General features: G+C 42.1%; 1 protein-coding gene across 13 annotated transcripts in view; it reads right to left on the bottom strand.

Moving 5' to 3' along the window:
* Nucleotides 1–19,401, bottom strand: part of C5H8orf88 (chromosome 5 C8orf88 homolog) — a 64,078-nt gene that overhangs the window by 25,889 nt on the left and 18,788 nt on the right. For 11 of the 13 annotated variants that reach the window (XR_012847614.1, XM_075826006.1, XM_075826008.1 and 8 more), the window contains exons 4-7: nucleotides 11,133–11,231; nucleotides 4,657–4,755; nucleotides 3,559–3,635; nucleotides 1,801–1,876 (exon numbers count right to left, since the gene is read on the bottom strand). Coding sequence is in view for 12 of the 13 variants with exons in the window: in XM_075826006.1 (XP_075682121.1) it covers nucleotides 1,801–1,876; nucleotides 3,559–3,635; nucleotides 4,657–4,755; nucleotides 11,133–11,231 (351 nt within the window). In the remaining variant the exon portion in view is untranslated. The remainder of the gene's footprint in view (nucleotides 1–1,800; nucleotides 1,877–3,558; nucleotides 3,636–4,656; nucleotides 4,756–11,132; nucleotides 11,232–19,401) is intronic. The other 2 variants (XM_075826016.1, XM_075826015.1) reach the window with 2 other exon arrangements.

Below are 19,401 nucleotides of genomic sequence, written 5' to 3'. Positions count from 1 at the left end.
TGCTGCTGCAGAATCAACTGTAGCCTCTGGTGCCGATGTGGCCGACACGGTGCAGGACCTGTGAGTGACGTCACAGCGTGATCTCTCGAGAACACGGCTGTGTCTGCACTGCAAGAAGCTGGGCGTTGTGAAGAGAAGTGGATGATACTTCTCATCAGAGCGCCCAGCTAGTAAAAGAAGTAAACACGCCCCGATGTAACACACATAATACACACCCACTTGGACTTTTGCAAGCCTCATTTGCATAAATACAAAAATGGCCATAACTTGGCCAAAAATGCTAGTTTTTTAAAAATAAAAATGTTACTGTAATCTACATTGCAGCGCCGATCTGCTGCAATAGCAGATATGGGTTGCAAAATCTGGTGACAGAGCCTCTTTAATGCCATTTATTTAATTTCATTTTGCCTACATTTATCAGCAATCTGCAGAGTCGTGGAAGTTTTCCACCTGGAGGGTGTTTTATTTTTACTGTGGATCCCAACCTGGTCTCTATCTCTACATCCACATCCTGGAGGCGGAAGAGGTTGATAATGTCAATCAACTTGCTTTGCTAAGGCCCCATGCACACGAACGTGCTTTTGCGGCCGTAATTCCCCTGAAAATCCACGGGAGAATTGCGGCCCCATTCATTCCTATGGGGCCATGCACACGACCGTGGTTTTCACGGTCCGTGCATGGCCCCGGAGCCTGGACTGCAGAAAGAACGGGCAAGCTTTATTACGGCCGTGTTCTGCGGTCCGGGCTCGTAGAAAATAATGGCCGCGGCCATGTGCGCGGCCCGCGATTTGCAGGCACCTCGCGGCTGTCACTCCGTGGCATGCCGACCCGGAAATCACGGCCGTGCACATGGCTACGGTCTTATACATGAGGCCTTACTCATCAATACGTCAGACTTTTTCTCGGGAAGAAACGCACAGCGGACATACATCAACTCTTTTACATACATCGCGGAAACACTTTGAAAACTAATTGCAAAAGGCATTGCGCATGGTTTACTCATACAAAATACTGTGCACCGGATATCACTCCTTTGGTCGACTTGCCAATGCGAGTAGTTTGGATGTTAAAACTATGACGACAAGTTCCTTTTAAAGAGGTTTACCCATTTCAGACATTAATGGCACATTCACGGAATATGCCATTAATGTCCGATAGTTGGGGGGGGGTCACTTCAGGGATCCCCAATTATTGTAAGAACAAGGGATCCTTTGACTCCCCTTCCAACTGGGAAAGTGGCTGCATTTAGCCATAGATTGAATGGATAGGTGGGTGTGTAAGTTTGCTCAACTCTTTTTGTAGCTCCCATAGACTTAAATGGAGAAAGACACACACATGCACTGCCACCTCTCCATTCTGGAGGTGAGGGGACCCCGATTCTCCAATTAGATGGATACCCACCTATCAGCTATTTATGGCATATTCCAGTAGATGTGCTATAGATGTCGGAGATGGGAATGCCCATTTTTTTTTTTAAGAGTATAAGCTGCATGTTGCTAAAAATAACAAATAGTCAAATACTCACCACAGAATGGTCAGCGCAGGAGCTCTGAAAGGTGCGTATGTGAGTTAATTAACCAGTGCAGGAGTATTGTACGTGTTAGAAATGTCTGAATACCATTTAAAATAGCTCCACAGCAACCAACCAGAAATAAATCTAAATAGTGAAATTTAGAATTACATACAGTAAGAAGCACCCAGAACATTGGGACAGAGGCAAAACCGTGAGGTGATTACCATAGACAAGTCATAAAATATAACTGTGCTGCACCTTATTTTAGACACAGCATTGTCATTTACCTTTTTTATTATTTACTGGTGGTTTTTCAATAACCGGATCCTTAAAATCATCACGTAGGCTTCCAATGGAGCACCACTAAATCAGAAGAGAATCTTGTCACTTTAGAAATGTGATCATAAAGAGCTTAACTGGATTATCATATATCATTTTGTAACACGACTGGTTAATAACTTTTTCTCCGCTTGTGCAGTTAAAAAGATTTGAGATTTAGGAATGTGAAAAGAAGGTAACTTCATTTTCTCTAAAATTCGATAATCCAGCAATTATTTCCTACACAGGATTGTAACAGAATGTAGAATCTCACGTATCAGAAAACCAACTAAGAACCTACTCTAATCCAGTCCTCATGCCCAATGCCATGTGCTTAGACCCATAGGGCAGTGAATAGAGTGCATTATGGATCCATAAACTGGACCTGTAGGCGCTCCATGTGATGTTCTATGGTCCATCCGTGAGAATCAAGGCTTCTATTGGAAAATACCTCAATGATACAACATGGGGTGAAACATGCCACAATTTCTCAGCAAGGGGGTTATCCCACCTTTAAATATCATTAATTGCCCAGTACATAAAAAATGAGCAATGTTTGCCATAAAAAAAAACAGCTGTACAGTGAAGTTATGACATTTACACACATAGTATGGCACCACCTGGTGTTCAAAGTGTATAACAACGTGCACGTCCACCTATTGAGCGGAGTTCTGGTGGACACGCATGCTCACTCTCCCTACAGCCAGTTCTCTGCATAGTGATCCTCTGTTCTATGCAGAGAAGCCAATAGAAATAGCTTTTTGCCCTGCTTGTCAGGGAAGGAGCAGAGCCTCTGCAGAAGCATGGCAGTGTATAGCGGAGTAGACTACTTCAGCAGGGGAAGTAAAAAGAAACAATATTGTCAGCTGCCAGTGGGGGAAGGAGACTGAGGGTATGTTCACACGCAGTGACCAAAAAAGTCTGAAAATACGGAGCTGTTTTTTACGGCTGTTTTTGGAGCTGTTTTTCAATGGAGTCAATGAAAAACGTCCCAAGTAGTGTCCTTCTTTTGACGAGCAGTCATTTTATGCGCCATATTTTGACAGCGACGTGTAAAATAAAGGCTCGTTGGAACAGAACATCGTAAGTCCCATTGAAAGCAACGGGCAGATGTTTATAGGCATATTAGGGGCGTATTTTTAAGGGGTAATTTGAGGCGTAAACCGCCCGAATTACGTCTGAAACCACTGCGTGTGAACATACCCTAATTTTACTCGGAGCCCCTTCCCTAGCAGCACAGATTAGCATCAGCACCAAGTGTACACAGGGAAACAAAAAAGATGAGCAAGTTGTTTTTATTTGCTAGAAACATTGCAAGTTACTTTAAAAACGTCTATTAACAGCATTTCAGGACTTTTGGTATGAAAAGTATTAATGGGATAACCCATTTAACATTTTATGTGCTCTGCCCTTATGAGTTTTAAAACCATCTAATAATCCAGAATATGTCCTAATCCAAAATATCAGGTGCCCATTGATACCAGATTAAATTAAGTTTTACTTGCTGCAGAATTTTGAAATATTCCTGCAATGGTTTACTCTTCTGCATATAATAAGACTAAATAGCGGCTGCCACATGCGAAACGTAAATAGGTAAAAACGGCAGGAGTTATCTAGATTGTAGATTTCTTGCTTTTACTGTCTTTTAGGAACATTTGCAAAATATCCAACATTCTGGTTACACTGGACCCTCACAGGTACATGCGACAGAAAACAATGCAGCTTACCAAATGACAATGATCGTGAATGCGGTCTCTGCAGTGATTGGGGATTTCGGTTTGGAAGTTTACCATGAGTAGCGCTTCTGCAAAGACAACGGAACACTGAATAGAAGGCCGGGTTCACACAGTTTTTTGCAGGAGGAAAATTCCGTTTGGAATTTTGAGGAAGATTTTCCTCTGCCTGCACGCCGATTTTTGCGGCATTTTTCGCCCGCGCTCATTGAGCACCGCGAGCAAAAAATGCCACGAAAATACGCTTTCTCTTCCTCCCATTGATGTCAATGCGAGGCCAGAGGCGCAAACGCCCGAAGATAATGGCTTGTCCCTTCTTTTACCCGCGAGACAGTTTTTCCGCTCGCGGGAAAAAAACGTCTCCGCCTCCCATTGAAATCAATGGGAAGCATTTTCGGCCGTTTTTTGGCGAGCTTTCCGACGTGGTTTCCATGTAAAAAAACTTGTGTGAACTCCCCCTTAAAGTTTCAACATTTATCAAAAAACCAACAACAACATCATACACACGCATATACTAATATATCTATTTATACACACACTATACATCGCTGGACGTCAGGCAGTGACGTCGTTGCGCTGGTCTGCGCCGAGCTGCACAGACCAGTAGAGCAGAGGGATCTCCTCCACTCGTCATTGGAACGGGGTTAGGGGGAGTAAGTATATTATTTTTATCAAGCACTATTGGGGGCAGCTGTGGGGCATTAGACAGTGTGGGGTGCAGCTATGGAGGCATTATACTGTGTGGTAGTAAGTTATGAGGGCATTATACTGTGTGGGGGCAGCTATTGGGGCATTATACTGTGTGAAGGGCAACTAGAGGGGCATTATACTCTGTGGATAGCATTATACGGTGTGGGGGGCACGGTCACCCGATGGTTTCCATAGCCTTTAAGTGTCAGCAGTCTCGGAAAGTAATTCCAGACTACCCCCCCCCCATGTAATCTGAATCTATGGAGACTTCTGTCACCAGGACTACCGCCGTGGACGCGTTTCACCCTGACATTTTGTGACAAGTGACTCGCTGACTGATTTAAAACTTCCCTCCAGTCTTATTTGTACAATCCTCTGGAACATCTGAGTGCATATACTCACCGCTGCCAGTTATATCGCGACGGAGAGGTCTTGCTGGCTGAAGGGACCTGCGCATTAGTCTTTTGTCTCCCATTTCATTGTTCAGCGGCAACTCACAACCTAACACAACGACATTACACTAAACGGTCATCCAAAAATGTCAATCACCAAGAGGCTTAATAATAGTTACATATTCCAGAAGTTGCAATTTACAGTCAAAAGCAAGAAAGGAGCCAAAGGCCTCCAACCCACAGTTCTTCCAGTTCTTTTAAATGCTTGTAAAAAAATAATAAAAAATAAACACACGCCATGAATTTCAAGCATTTTTCATGTTTTTTTTTTTTTTTACAAGCATCAAACATTTTAAAAATGTTTTTTTCTGGCTGTTTTATGTCCTATAGAGCAGCCTATGTAAAAAACGCCAGAAAAAAATAAACGCATGATGCATTTTAAAAACGCCACAAACAAAAACGCTGTGTAAGTAGACGCGCTCATATTTTACTATAGACTCTAAAGTAACGTCTGGCCGAAGTGTGTCAAAGCGCCAAGTGTGTTACTCCAGCCTAAAGAGAGGAGAATTTACCATAATCACAAGATTTTTGTTTCTCTTTTTTTTTTTATACACTTCGTTTTACTGCATGCAAAAAAAATAAAAAAAATGCAATGTGTGAACTGGGACATAGGCTGTTTAAGGATAATTCAACTGCACATTAGGTAGAGACCAAGATGTATCCCTAGTCCACACATGGCTTAAATACCGAAGATTTTCTGCAACGTATTTCGTCATGGAAAATCCGCAGCATAATACAGTAGCAGAGGAGTGGATCAGATTTCAAGAAATCTTACCCACACGCTGCGTACGCGATATGTGGAGATTCCGCACACAAGTTGACCTGCGGTGCGTTTTTTTTAACGCCTTCCTGCTGCAGTCACTTTTGACCTTCCTGACAGAGCCCCATTTTTCAAATCAGACAGGTCTCCATGTGTAATAAACTTTGGAACGCTTTTGTTTAGCCAAGCGATTCAGAGATTATTTTCTCATGACACATTGGACTTTATGTTACTGGTAAAACTTGGTCGATACATTCAGTATTTAATTCTAAAAAACACCAAAATTTAACGAAGGATTAAAAACATTTGCACTTTTAAAACTTTAAATGTATCTGCTTGTAAGACAGATAATTAGCCACTATTGTGTGGTGTTACTAACATTTCCCATATATATCTACTTTACGTTGGCATCGGTTTTTGAACATCCTTTTATTTTTCCAGGACGTTAAACGACTTAGAGCTTTAGCAGAATTTTTTTTTTTTTTCTTTACAGGGACCAGTTCAGTTGTGAAGTGGCTTTGAGGGGCCCATACAATAAAATGGGGTGATTTATGGTGGTTTTATAAAGTGTTCAAAACCACATTTAGAACATTTAACCCTTTAGGCGTTTCACAAGAAATGAAGCAAACTAGAGGTGAAATTTACAAATTTCATTTTTTTGGTAGAAATTCATTTTTGAACACTTTTTTTCTGGACCACAGAAGGATTTACCAGCGAAACGCAACTCAATATTTATTGACCAGATTCTGCAGTTTTTGGAAAAATCCCACATGTGGCCCTAGTGTTCTAATGGACTGAAGTACTGGCCTCAAACAAAATAGAACCTAGATTTTGGGGCCCTCTTTTTCTTAGATTATATTTTAGGCACTATGTCAGGTTTGAAGAGGTCTTGCGATGCCAAAAAAGTGTGAAACCCCCCTAATGTGACCCTATTTTGGAAACTACACACCACAAGGAATTCATCTAGGGGTGTAGGGAGCATTTCCACAAGGAATAAAGAAGAAAAACGTAGACCAACATTTGTAAAGCAACTTCTCCAGAGTACGGCAATACCCCATATGTGGTCATAAACTGCTGTTCGGGTACAAGGTAGAGCTCCAAAGAGAAGGAGCGCCATTTTGCTTTTGGAGTCCAGCTTTTGCTGGATTGGTTTCTAGGCACGGTCGCATTTGCAAAGCCCCTGTGGGACCAAAACAGTGAAAACCCCCCCAGAAGTGACCCCATTTTGGAAACTACACCCCTCAAGGTATTCACCAAGGGGTTTAGTGGGCATGTTAACCCCGCTGGTGTTTTCCAGAAATAAGTGTACACTCGATGTTGCAGAGTGAAAATGCCAATTTTCTCATAGATATGCCAATTCAGTGTCCAATGTTGTGCCCAGCTTGTGCCACCACGAAAAGACAGCCAAGTATTTTGCCGAGTCGCCCAGTTTTAGAAACACCCTACATGTGGCCCTAATCTTTTGCCTAGACAGTAGACAGGGCTCAGGAGTGAAAGCGTACCATGCGAAATTGGGGCCTAATTTGGCCATTTACAAAAAGTATTGCTTCACAATTGGAAGTTCGGATATGAAATAATAAAAGAAACCCCTGAGAAGTGACCCCATTTCGGAAACTACACCCATGAAGGCATTTATTAAGGGGTGTAGTGAGATTTTTACCCACAGGTATTTTCCATAAACGAATGCTCTGCTAATATTGCAGGGTAGAAATTAAAAATTTTCCCAAGATATGCCATTTCAGTGGCAAATATGGCGTGCCCAGCTTATGCCACTGGATCCACCCCAAAAATTGTTAAAAGGGTTCTCCCTGGTTTGGCAATGTCATATATGTGGAAGTAAACAGATGTTTGTGCACGCTGTAGGGTTCAGAAGGGAAGGAGCGCTATTTGGATTTTGGAGCGTGGATTTTGCTTAGTAGTAGTTTTACTGCAATTTTAGTTTATAATGTGGGGATATATGTAAGCTGGGCAGAATACATCAGGGGCAGAGTCATGTGGTAAAATAATGGGGTGAAAAAAAAACAATAAAATAATCCATAGATGTGCGTTACACTGTGAAGAATCCTTTCTGCACAGGCAAGTGTCTCACTGATAAATGTCTTTCCTTACCCTTAGCCTTCATGGTCCCCTACTTTTAGGGCCTCGATAAATCGCCTCTTGAAACAGAAGAAATGTTCCCCTCGGGCCAGCACAACTGCATATTTTTCTTTTCTGACTTATTGGAGCCTTAACTAACTTTATTTTTTCATAGATGTGGTGGTATGAGGGCTGTTTTTTTGCGGGTTCTTGCGGGACAAGCTGTAGTTTTTATTGGTACCATTTTGGGGTACATGCAACTTTGAGCACTTTTTATCCTATTTTTGGGAGGCAAGGTGACGGAAAAACAACAATTTTTTTATATAGCGTTCACCACACGTTATAAATTACATGTTACCTTTATTCTGCGGGTCAGTTCGATTCCGGCGATACCTAATTTATGGCACTTTTTTATGTTTTACAACTTTTTGCACAATAAAATTACTTTTGTAAACAGAATGTATTTTTTCTGTCGCCATGTTCTGAGAGCCATAACGTTTTACATTTTTTTGTCGACGGAGCTGTATGAGGGCTTTTTTTTGCAAAACAAGCTATAGGTTTTACAGGAACCATTTTTTGGATACATGCGACTTTATGATCACTTTATATTCCAATATTTGGAAGTCAAAGGGACCAAAAAACAGCAATTCTTGATTTTTTTTTTAGTTGTTTTTTACGCTGTTCACCGCACAGGATAAATAACATAATATTTTTATAGTTCAGGCCGTTACGGATGTGGCGATACCAAATATGTATGGTTTATTATTTTTCAATAATAAAAGGACTTGATAAAGGGATTGTGTTTATTACTTGAAATGTAAACTTTTTTTTAGTCCCACTAGGGGGTCCAACTGTTTGATTGCTATTCTAATACGTTGCACTACCCATGTAGTGCAATGTATTAAAACTGTCAGTCATTCACCTCCGGACAGGGCCGAGGCCATTGTTAGCCCTGCGATTACATCACATTGCTGCCGATTTGCTACAAACCAATCTGCAGAGACCTAAACATGAGGGAGGGATGGCACTGCCGGACCGGTTTATGTATTATCTAGCTGGGCAACTGCGGTATCTACAGCTATGGACAGGGTCGGATCTGTTACCAACGAGGGAACAGCACCTCGCTACATATTTGCATCTTACACATCTTTGGCCAGTGCTGGAAAGTTCCCCGGGAACCTATAAAGAAATGCTTCCAATCCACAAGGTGGCAGTGCAGGCCTGGATGGCTGCCAAACAAATTTATGCATATGTAGATATACAGGTGGACATGCCACTGTGGGATAATCCCCTTCTTTCTCATCTAATGGAGGGGCAAGCCCCTCCTTTCTGGTGTGGCTTTGAGGTGTGTAGAATTGGGGATGTATATACTGATAATGCCTTTAAATCCTTTACACAAATGCAAGAGGACTTCCAAATCCCTAGAAAAAGCTTCTATAGATATCTGCAACTGCGACATGCTCTCGCAAGTCAATACCCTAGGTCAGACCACGAATTCTCACGATTCCCTCTGATTGGTGTTTTTAGATCACAGGGCCCCCGGGGGCTGATCTCGGCTGTCTACACTGCTCTTATACAAGCTAAACTGGCCAATGTCAAGTTACCAGTAAAGGATAAATGGGAGGGCTTGATACCAGATCTGACAGGGGAGGATGTACTTTCATCTCCTATTTCTGCCTCACCGGCGGCAAATAACAAAATGATTCAATTATCTATAGTTCATCAGAGTTATCTCACGCCGGTGAGATTGCATAGAATGGGTAGATACCCTAGCACTGAATGTCATAGATGCCGTTCTCCCAGATCTGATTTCTGGCATATGATCTGGGATTGTCCAATGGTGTCCTCCTTTTGGGGGGATGTGTTGAAAGTGGTCGAGGAAGTGGTGAAGCAGCCGATCCCCCCTTCACCCAAGAGCTGTCTATTTGGGGTGCTGCCTGAGGATCAGTGGCCATTCCACATGCGTATTCTATTGCAGGAGGTATTGTTTATGGCGAGGAAAACCATCGCACTTCGGTGGATGGATCAGAGGCCTCCTACGGTGACGAAATGGAAATCGCTGATTAATTCCATTATTCCATATGAGCGAGTTTTATATAAGAAAAGAGGGTGTATTAGTAAATTTTATAAAATATGGCAGATTTGGTGTGACTCATCGTGCACCCTGTACACTCCGCATAGATTCACAGATCTGAGGGACCAGTTGCTGCAACATTGAGGAGGGCGGATGTTGCATGATTGGCTACTTGCAGGATTTCTATATTTTGTCTGAAATATCTTAAAAATTGGCCTTAAAAAGTATATTGCCCGCTGGGATGTTCTTATTGAGGGTCAAATATGTGGTCTAATATGTTATGACCTGTTAAATACCACCATTGATACTATGCCTCTATGTTCATGTAATGTATGACTACCTAAATGTGTTTCTTTGCTGTTATGTACTACGGACATTTGTATTGTGCAAATTCTTTCAATAAAACGAGTTTACAGGACGTGCTGGGCTTCACATTTTCCCAACGAGACAAGACTACCAGGATACCAACTGCTGTACAACAAAGTGACAATCTAGTTGAATCAAAAATTATTGAATAATACCCATCAAAAGTTCTAAAAAGCAAAGACAATTACCAGGCAATGTCCAGACAGGCCCACAAAGAACAGACAGACTCTACGAGTGAGGTCTTGTACGAGTACAGATAGGTGAAAACATCTATAAACTGGACATAATCCATGATCGGACGCATGGAGGGGGAAAGACAACGCTGAGCACATTTATACAGGACTCCAATCTGGAAATACAGAGAACTTACCACCATGAGCCGCCCCCTGCTGACCTGCCGACTCTCCCCACCTATGGGTGATCCTCCCCCAGACAGATGAGGTCACAGGTTACTCCCTTATACACACAGCTATAAGACGGGTCCTCAGACCGTGTGGAGGGCAGTCATAGGGGCGTCACACTGTGTGGAGGGCAGTCATAGGGGCGTCACACTGTGTGGAGGGCAGTCATAGGGGCGTCACACTGTGTGGAGGGCAGTCATAGGGGCGTCACACTGTGTGGAGGGCAGTCATAGGGGCGTCACACTGTGTGGAGGGCAGTCATAGGGGCGTCACACTGTGTGGAGGGCAGTCATAGGGGCGTCACACTGTGTGGAGGGCAATCATAGGGGCATCACACTGTGTGGAGGGCAGTCATAGGGGCATTACACTAGATATGGGGCAGTTATGGCAGGCATTATACTGTGTGGGGGGCATTGTCGGGGTATATTATATACAGTAGTATACAGCAGGCTCAGGTGAGAAATATTAATTCAATGGCATAAAATGCAAATAGGGGGCGTGGTATGCAAAAATTGTGGTCTAAATAATCATTCATTAAGCGTAATCAAGGTTACATGTTCAATTAATCGATTTTGATTTAGGCCCAGCCCTACTTTGAAGACATTAGAACTTAGATGTGATCGAGAACGGTGGATCCTGCGTGACCCGATGGTTTCCGTAGCCTTTAAGTGTCGCTGACTGACTGACATAAAACTTCCCTCCAGTCTTATTTGTACAATCCTCTGGAACATCTGAGTGCATATACTCACCGCTGCCAGTTATATCGCGACGGAGAGGTCTTGCTGGCTGAAGGGACCTGCGCATTAGTCTTTTGTCTCCCATTTCATTGTTCAGCGGCAACTCACAACCTAACACAACGACATTACACTAAACGGTCATCCAAAAATGTCAATCACCAAGAGGCTTAATAATAGTTACATATTCCAGAAGTTGCAATTTACAGTCAAAAGCAAGAAAGGAGCCAAAGGCCTCCAACCCACAGTTCTTCCAGTTCTTTTAAACGCTTGTTAAAAAAATAAAATAAAAAAAAACACACACAACACGCCATGAATTTCAAGCATTTTTCATTTTTACAAGCATCAAACATTTAAAAAAAAAAAATTTCTGCCTGTTTTATGTCCTATAGAGCAGCCTATGTAAAAAACGTCAGAAAAAATAAACGCATGATGCATTTTAAAAACGCCACAAACAAAAACGCTGTGTACGTAGACGCGCTCATATTTTACTATAGACTTTAAAGTAACGTCTGGCCGAAGTGTGTCAAAGCGCCAAGTGTGTTACTCCAGCCTAAAGAGAGGAGAATTTACCATAATCACAAGATTTTTGTTTCTCTTTTTTTTTTATCCACTTCCAGTTAAACTGCCTGAAAAAAAAAAGAAAATGCAATGTGTGAACTGGGACATGTTTAACCCCTTAGGGATGCAGCCTAGTTTAGGCCTTAAGGCCATTTTTGAAATCTGACATATTTCACTTTATGTGGTAACGTCGGAATGCTTAAACCTATCCAAGCGATTCTGAGATTGTTTTCTCATGACACATTGGGCTTTATGTTAGGCCTCATGCACACGACCGTATTTTTTCCCACCCGTAAATACTGGCGTAAATACGGGTCCGGTGTCACACGTAATCCACCCGTTTTGCACCAGTATTTACGAACACGTGCCCGTAAATATGGGTCCGGTGTCACACGTATTCCACCCGTATTTACGAGCACGTTTTTGGCGGCAAAATAGCACTGCACTAATCGGCAGCCCCTTCTCTCTATCAGTGCAGGATAGAGAGAAGGGACAGCCTTTTCTGTAATAAAAGTTAAAGAAATTCATACTTACCCGGCCGTTGTATTGGTGACGCGTCCCTCTCTTCACATCCAGCCCGACATCCCTGGATGACGCGGCAGTCCATGTCACCGCTGCAGCCTGTGATTGACCTGTGATTGGCTGCAGCGGTCACATGGCCTGAAACGTCATCCAGGACGTCGGGCCGGATGTCGAGAGGGACGCGTCACCAAGGCAACGGGCGGGAGACCAGACTGGAGGAAGCAGTAAGTTGTCGGTAAGTATGAACGTCTTTTATTTTTATTTTTTACAGGTTTATACTGATCGGTAGTCACTGTCCAGGGTGCTGAAAGAGTTACTGCCGATCAGTTAACTCTTTCAGCTCCCTGGACAGTGACTATTTACTGACGTCGCTTAGCAACGCTGCCGTAATGACGGGTGCACACATGTAGCCACCCGTTATTACGAGAGCTCCATAGACTTCTATGGACTGTCCGTGCCGTTATTACGGCCTGAAATAGGACATGTTCTATCTTTTTCAACGGCACGGGCACCTTCCCGTGAGAAAACGGGAAGGCACCCGTCGCCAATAGAAGTCTATGAGCCCGTTATTACGGGTCGTGATTACGACCCGTAATAACGGGAGTTTTTACGGTCGTGTGCATGAGGCCTTAGTAGTGGAATTTGGTCGATATATTCAGTGTTTATTGGTGAAAATTTTCAAAATTGAGAGAAAATTTATAAAAAAATTGCATTTTTCAGAATTTAAATCCATCTGCTTGTAAAACAGATGGTAATACCACCCAAAATAGTTACTAGTTCACATTTCCCATATGTCTACTTTAGATTGGCATCGTTTTTTGAACATTCTTTTATTTTTCTTGGACGTTACAAGGCTTAGAACATAAACAGCAATTTCTCATATTTTTAAGAAAATTTCAAAAGCCTTTTTTTTAAGGTACCTGTTCAGTTCTGAAGTGGCTTTGAGGGGGCCTATGTATTAGAAACCCTGATAAAACACCCCATTTTAAAAACTAGACACCCTCAAAGTATTAAAAACATTTATAAAGTGTTTTTTTTAACCCTTTAGGCATTTCACAGGAATTAAAGCAAAGTGGAGGTGAAATTTACAAATTTCATTTTTCTTGCTGAATTTCAATTTTATTCAATTTTTTTTCTGTAACACAGAAGATTTTACCAGAGAAATACTACTAAATGTGTAGTGTCCAGATTCTGCAGTTTTTAGAAATGTCCCACATGTGGCTCTACTGCGCTCGTGGACTAAAACACAAGCCCTAGAAGCAAAGAAGCACCTAGTGCATTTTGAGGCCTCTTTTTTTATTAGAATATATTTTAGGCAGCATGCCAGGTTTGAAGAGGTGTTGAGGTGCCAAAACCGTAGGAATCCCCCAAAAGTGACCCTATTTTGGAAACGACACCACTTAAGGAATTCATATATGGTGGTTGTTACCATTTTGACCACACAGTTTTTTCACAGCACGTATTTGAATTGGGCTGTAAAATTTTAAAAAATGAAATTTTTTCCAATAAGCTGTCATTTTTGATAACATTTCTTATTTTCACAAAAAATAAAATACCCCATTTTGTTGCCCAATTTGTCCTTCGTGCGGCAATACCCCATTTGTGGTGATAAACTGACGTTTGAGCCCATGGGAGGCCTCAGAAGGAAAGGAGCGCTGTGTGTTTGTTGGAGTCCAGATTTTGCTGGATTGGTTTTCGGGTGCCATGGCGCATTTGCAGAGCCCCAGAAGTATCAAAGCAATGGAAATCCACCAGAAGTGACCCCATTTTGGAAACTACACCGCTCAAGAAATTCATATATGGTTGTTGTTGTTGCCATTTAGACCGCACAGATTTTTCACAGCACGTATTTGAGTTGGACTGTGAAATTAAAAAAAAAAAATTAATTTTTTTCCAATAAGATGTAATTTTTTATCAAAATTTCTTATTTTCACAGGGAACAAAAAACCCCATTTTGTTGCCCAATTTCTCCTGAGTGCGGCAATACCCCATTTGTGGTGATAAACTGCCGTTTGGGCCCATGGGAGGGGTCAGAAGGAAAGGACCACCATTATGTCTACTGGAGTTTTTCTGGTGCTAAGTCATGTATGCAGAAGCCCCTGAGGTACCAGTACAGTTGAAAACCACGAGAAGTGACCCAGTTTTAAAAACTACACCCCTTAAGACATTCATCTAGAGGTGTAGTGAGCATTTTGACCCCACAGGTATTGTGTAAAAGGTCATGCGCAGCAGATGGTGCAGTGTGAGATTTGCAATTTTCTATATATCTATGCCATTTCAGTGTCCAATATATTGTGCCCAGCATGTGCCACCAGAGATATACACCCCAGAAACACGTGTCACATTGATATATTGTGTCCTTCCTTATCCCCCTCTTATAGCAGACTTTGCACCTCTTTTGACTTTTTCCCTTCTTGCCAGTTTGGGGAACTTCTCCTGGAAAGTGTTGCCCTGGTACTATGCGTGTGGCCTCGCTTCCAGAAGTACTGGGTGCCCCCCCTTCTTGGTCCCTAAAGATTAGGTTCTTGATAATGATGTGCACGGCCGGCTTCTCATACCACACCGCATGGCGCTGTAGGGCTTCAGGACTTGATCTGACAAGTCCACCCCTCCCATGTACCTATTGTAGTCCAGGATGAAGTCTGGTTTGGGGGTCTCTGTACTGGTACCTCATACAGGTGCATGGGTACTGGTGTGGCCAAGTATTGTTGTCAATACAAGGACAGCTCTCTTGTACTCGACACACAATATGTTGCTGCTAGAATGTGCCCTGCTCTCACCCCTTCTGAGTATTTGACCAAGCAGAGTCTTAGGGAGGCCTCTCAGATTTCTTCTAGCCGTGCCGCATGCCGCAGGACTTCTGGAAGCGAGGCACCTGAAGAGCGGGACGCTGGTATAAAAATTATCCAGGTAGAGGTGGTAACCCTGGTCCAGCAGTGGGTGCACCAAACCCCACACAATTTTTGCATTAACTCCCAGTAAGGAGGGACATTCTGGGGGCTAAGCACTGGTGTCCTTCCCTTCATATATCCTAAATTTGTAGGTATACCCTGATGCACTCTCGCACAGCTTATACATCTTCACACCATACCTTGCCCTCTTACTCGGCAGGTACTGGCGGAATTGAAGCCTCCCTTTAAAATCTACCAGGGACTCATCTATAGAAATACAATTCTCGGGGGTGTATGCTGGGGAAAACCGGGCTCTGAACCGGTCTAATAGGGGTCTCCGTTTATACCAACTGTCAAAACTGGAGTCATCTCGGGGTGAGCACTGCTCAATATCAGTATAATGTAAGAAGCGAAGTATTGCCTCATTTATTTTTTCGTTTCCAGTTCAGTTCTGAAGTTGCTTTGAGGGGCCTATATATTAGAAACCCCTATCAAACACCCCATTTTAGAAACTAGACCCCTCAAAGTAGTCACAACAGCATTTAGAAAGTTTATTAACCCTTTAGGTGTTTCACTGGAATTTAGAGCAAATTTGTGGTGAAATTTACATATTTATTTTTGTCAGAAAATCCTTTTTATACCATTTTTTCCTAGAACAGAAAAGGTTTTACAAGAGAAACACAACTCAATATTTATTGCCCGGGTTCTGCAGTTTTGAGAAATATCCCACATGTGGCCCTAGTGCGGTAATGGACTGAAGCACCGGCCTCCGAAGCAAAGGAGGACCTAGTGGATTTTGAGGCCTCCTTTTTATTAGGCACCATGTCTGGTTTGAAGAGGTCCTGTGGTGCCAAAACAGTGGAAACCCCCAAAAAGTGACCCCATTTTGGAAACTAGACCCCTTGAGGAATTCATTGCAGTTTTCATGGGGGTGCATGCGGCTTTTTGATCAGTTTTTATTCTATTTTTAGGTGGCGTGGTGACTAAAAAAACAGCAATTCTACTATTGTTTTTTTATTCTATTTTTTTTTTACAGCGTTCACCGTGCGCTATAAATGACATTCTGCGGGGCGATACGATTACGGCGATATCATATGTTTATAGTTTTTTTATGTCATATGGCGTTTGCACAATAAAATAAGTTTTGTAAAAAATCAATTTACTTTTTGTGTTACCTTATTCTAAGAGCCATAAGTTTTATTTTTCCATCAAGAAAGCCGTGCGAGGAATTTTTTGCGTAACGAACTGTAGTTTCGATCAGGACTTGTAGGTACATGCGACTTTTTGATCTATTTTTATTCCATTTTTTGGGAGGTGAAGTGAACAAACAATAGTGATTCTGGTATTGTTTATTATTTTCTTTTACGGCGTTCACCGTGCGGGACAAATAACGAAATAATTTTGTAGTTCAGGCCGTTACAGACGCGGCGATACCAATTATGTATAGTTTGTTTATTCCTTTTTTTAATAAAAATATATAAGGGAAAAAGGGGGATCTGTACAAGTTAGCAGCTGTCACAGCTCCTGTATGTGTCAAGAAGACGGCCGAAATGTCCGTTACTCCCGCAACGTACTATTCCGTCACTGAGCGCGAACGGGCCGGTCAGCACAATGGAATAGTACGTCGCTGAGCGCTTAGGGGTTAAAGGATAATTCAACTGCACATTAGAGACCAAGATGTATCAAACGTGGCTTAAAAACAGCAGATTTTCTGCAACGTATTTCGTTGCGGAAAAGCCACGGCATAACACAGTAACAGAGGGGTGGATCAGATTTCAAGAAATCTCACCCACACGCTGCGTACGCGATATGCAGAGATTCCGCACCCAAGTTGACCTGCGTTGCGGTTTTTTTTAACCCCTTCCTTCTGCAGCCACTTTTGACCTTCCTGACAGAGCCCCATTTTTCAAATCGGATATGTCTTTGTGTAATAACTTTGGAACGCTTTTGTTTAGCCAAGCGATTCGGAGATCATTTTCTCGTGACACATTGGACTTTATGTTACTGGTAAAACTTGGTTGATACATTCAGTATTTGATTTTGAAAAACACCAAAATTTGACGAAGGATTGCAAAAATTAGCATTTTTAAAACTTTAAATGTATCTGCTTGTAAGACAGATAATTAGCCACTATTGTGTGGTATTACGAACATTTCCCAGATGTCTACTTTACGTTGGCATCGTTTTTTGAACATCCTTTAATTTAAAAGACTTAGAACTTTAGCAGAAATTTCTCACATTTTCAAAATAATTATTTTTTTTTTTTTACAGGAACCAGTTCAGTTGTGAAGTGGCTTTGAGGGGCCCATACAATATAAAACCACCATAAATCACCCCATTTAAAAAAAAAACTGAAGTATTCAAAACAGCATTTAGAATGTTTAACCCTTTAGGCGTTTCACAAGAAATGAAGCAAACTAGAGGGAAAATTTAAAAACTACCTTTTTTAGTAGAAATTCATTTTTGAATACTTTTTTTCTGTACCACAGAAAGTTTTACCATAGAAACGCAACTCAATATTTATTGCCCTGATACTGCAGTTATTGGAAATATCGCACATGTGGCTATAGTGCTGTAATGGACTGAAGCACCGGCCTCAGAAGCAAAAAGGAACACCTAGAGAATTTTGAGGCCTCCTTTTTATTAGGCACTATGTCCGGTTTGAAGAGGTCTTGTGGTGCCAAAACAGTGTGAAACCCCCCTAAAGTGACCCCATTGTGGAAACTACACACCACAAGGAATTCATCTAGGGGTCTAGGGAGCATTTCCACAAGGAATAAAGAAAAAGCAGCCCAACATTTGCAAAGCAACTTCTCCAGGGTACGGCAATACCCCATATGTGGTCATAAACTGCTGTTTGGGCACAAGGTAGGGGTCCGAAGAGAAGAAGCGCCATTTGGCTTTTGGAGTCCAACTTTTGCTGAATTGGTTTCTGGGCGCTACGTCGCATTTACAAATCCCCTGTGGGACTAAGACAGTGGAAACGCCCAGAAGTGATCCCATTTTGGAAACTACACCCCTCAAGGTATTCACCTACGGGTGTAGTGGGCATGTTAACCTCGCTGGTGTTTTCCAGAAATTAGTGTACACTCGATGTTGCAGAGTGAAAAGGACAATATTCCCATAGATATGCCAATTCAGTGTCAAATATGTTGTGCCCAGCTTGTGCCGCCACGAAAAGACAGCTCTAAGTATTTTGCTGGGTCGCCCGGTTTTAGAAACACCCTACATGTGGCCCTAATCTTTTGCCTGGACGATCGCCAGGGCTCAGGAGTGAAAGAGTACCATGCGAAATTTAGGCCTAATTTGGCGATTTACAAAAGTATTGGTTCAAAATTGCAGAGGTTCTGATGTGAAATAATAAAAGAAACCCCTGAGAAGAAGTGACCCCATTTCGGAAACCACACCCATGAAGGCATTTATTAAGGGGTGTAGTGAGCATTTTCACCCACAGGTCTTTGCCATAAAAGAATGCTCTGCGGATATTGCAGAGTAGAAATTGCAATTTTTCCCTAGATATTCCAATTCAGTGGCAAATATGTGGTGCCCAGCTTATGACACTGGAGGTACATCCCAAATTTTTTTTAAAGTGTTCTCCCTGGGGGGCGTGGCCTAGTGGTGAATGCGAGAACATATGTGACTGGAGCTCCTGCTGTACCCATCCTGTAAGCCCTATACACCGCATTCCAAATTACGCAAATGTTATTTTTCGCTGATTTTCCTAAATAGTCGATGCAAATGACAGTCAGTATAATCTTCAAGCCTTCAACCGTTGGAGTATAATGTGAATTTTATTGAACAAATCTCCTAATGATAACAGATTTTTATTTAGAAGTAAAAAACTCAAAATGCACGGTTTCAAATTATTATGCACAACCGAGATCAAAACATTTTAAAGGTTGTAAAGAGAACTAAAATGGTAATTGGTTGAATTTGCAGCATCAGGAGGTCATATTTACAGAAATCAAAAGCTCTTTCAATAAAAAAAAAACCTTAAGAGGCCATGTTAACTTAGGACCCCTTCTTTGATATCACCTTCACAATTCTTGCATCCATTGAATTTGTGAGTATTTGGACAGTTTCTGCTTAAATATCTTTGCAGGATGTCAGAATAGCCTCCCAGAGCTTCTGTTTTGATGTGAACTGCCTCCCACCCTCAGATATTTTGCTTGAGGATGCTCCAAAGGTTCTCAATAGGGTTGAGGTCAGGGGAACATGGGGGCCTCCTTTTATGCCCATAGCAGCCAATGACACAGAGGTATTCTTTGCAGCATGAGATCGTGCATTGTCATGCATGAAGATAATTTTGC

This window comes from Rhinoderma darwinii, chromosome 5 (genome assembly GCF_050947455.1).
Source record: "Rhinoderma darwinii isolate aRhiDar2 chromosome 5, aRhiDar2.hap1, whole genome shotgun sequence".
In the NCBI taxonomy this organism is placed as follows: Eukaryota; Metazoa; Chordata; class Amphibia; order Anura; family Rhinodermatidae; genus Rhinoderma; species Rhinoderma darwinii.
Note: the sequence above shows the minus strand (reverse complement) of the source record. Positions and strands in the feature narration are given on the sequence as shown.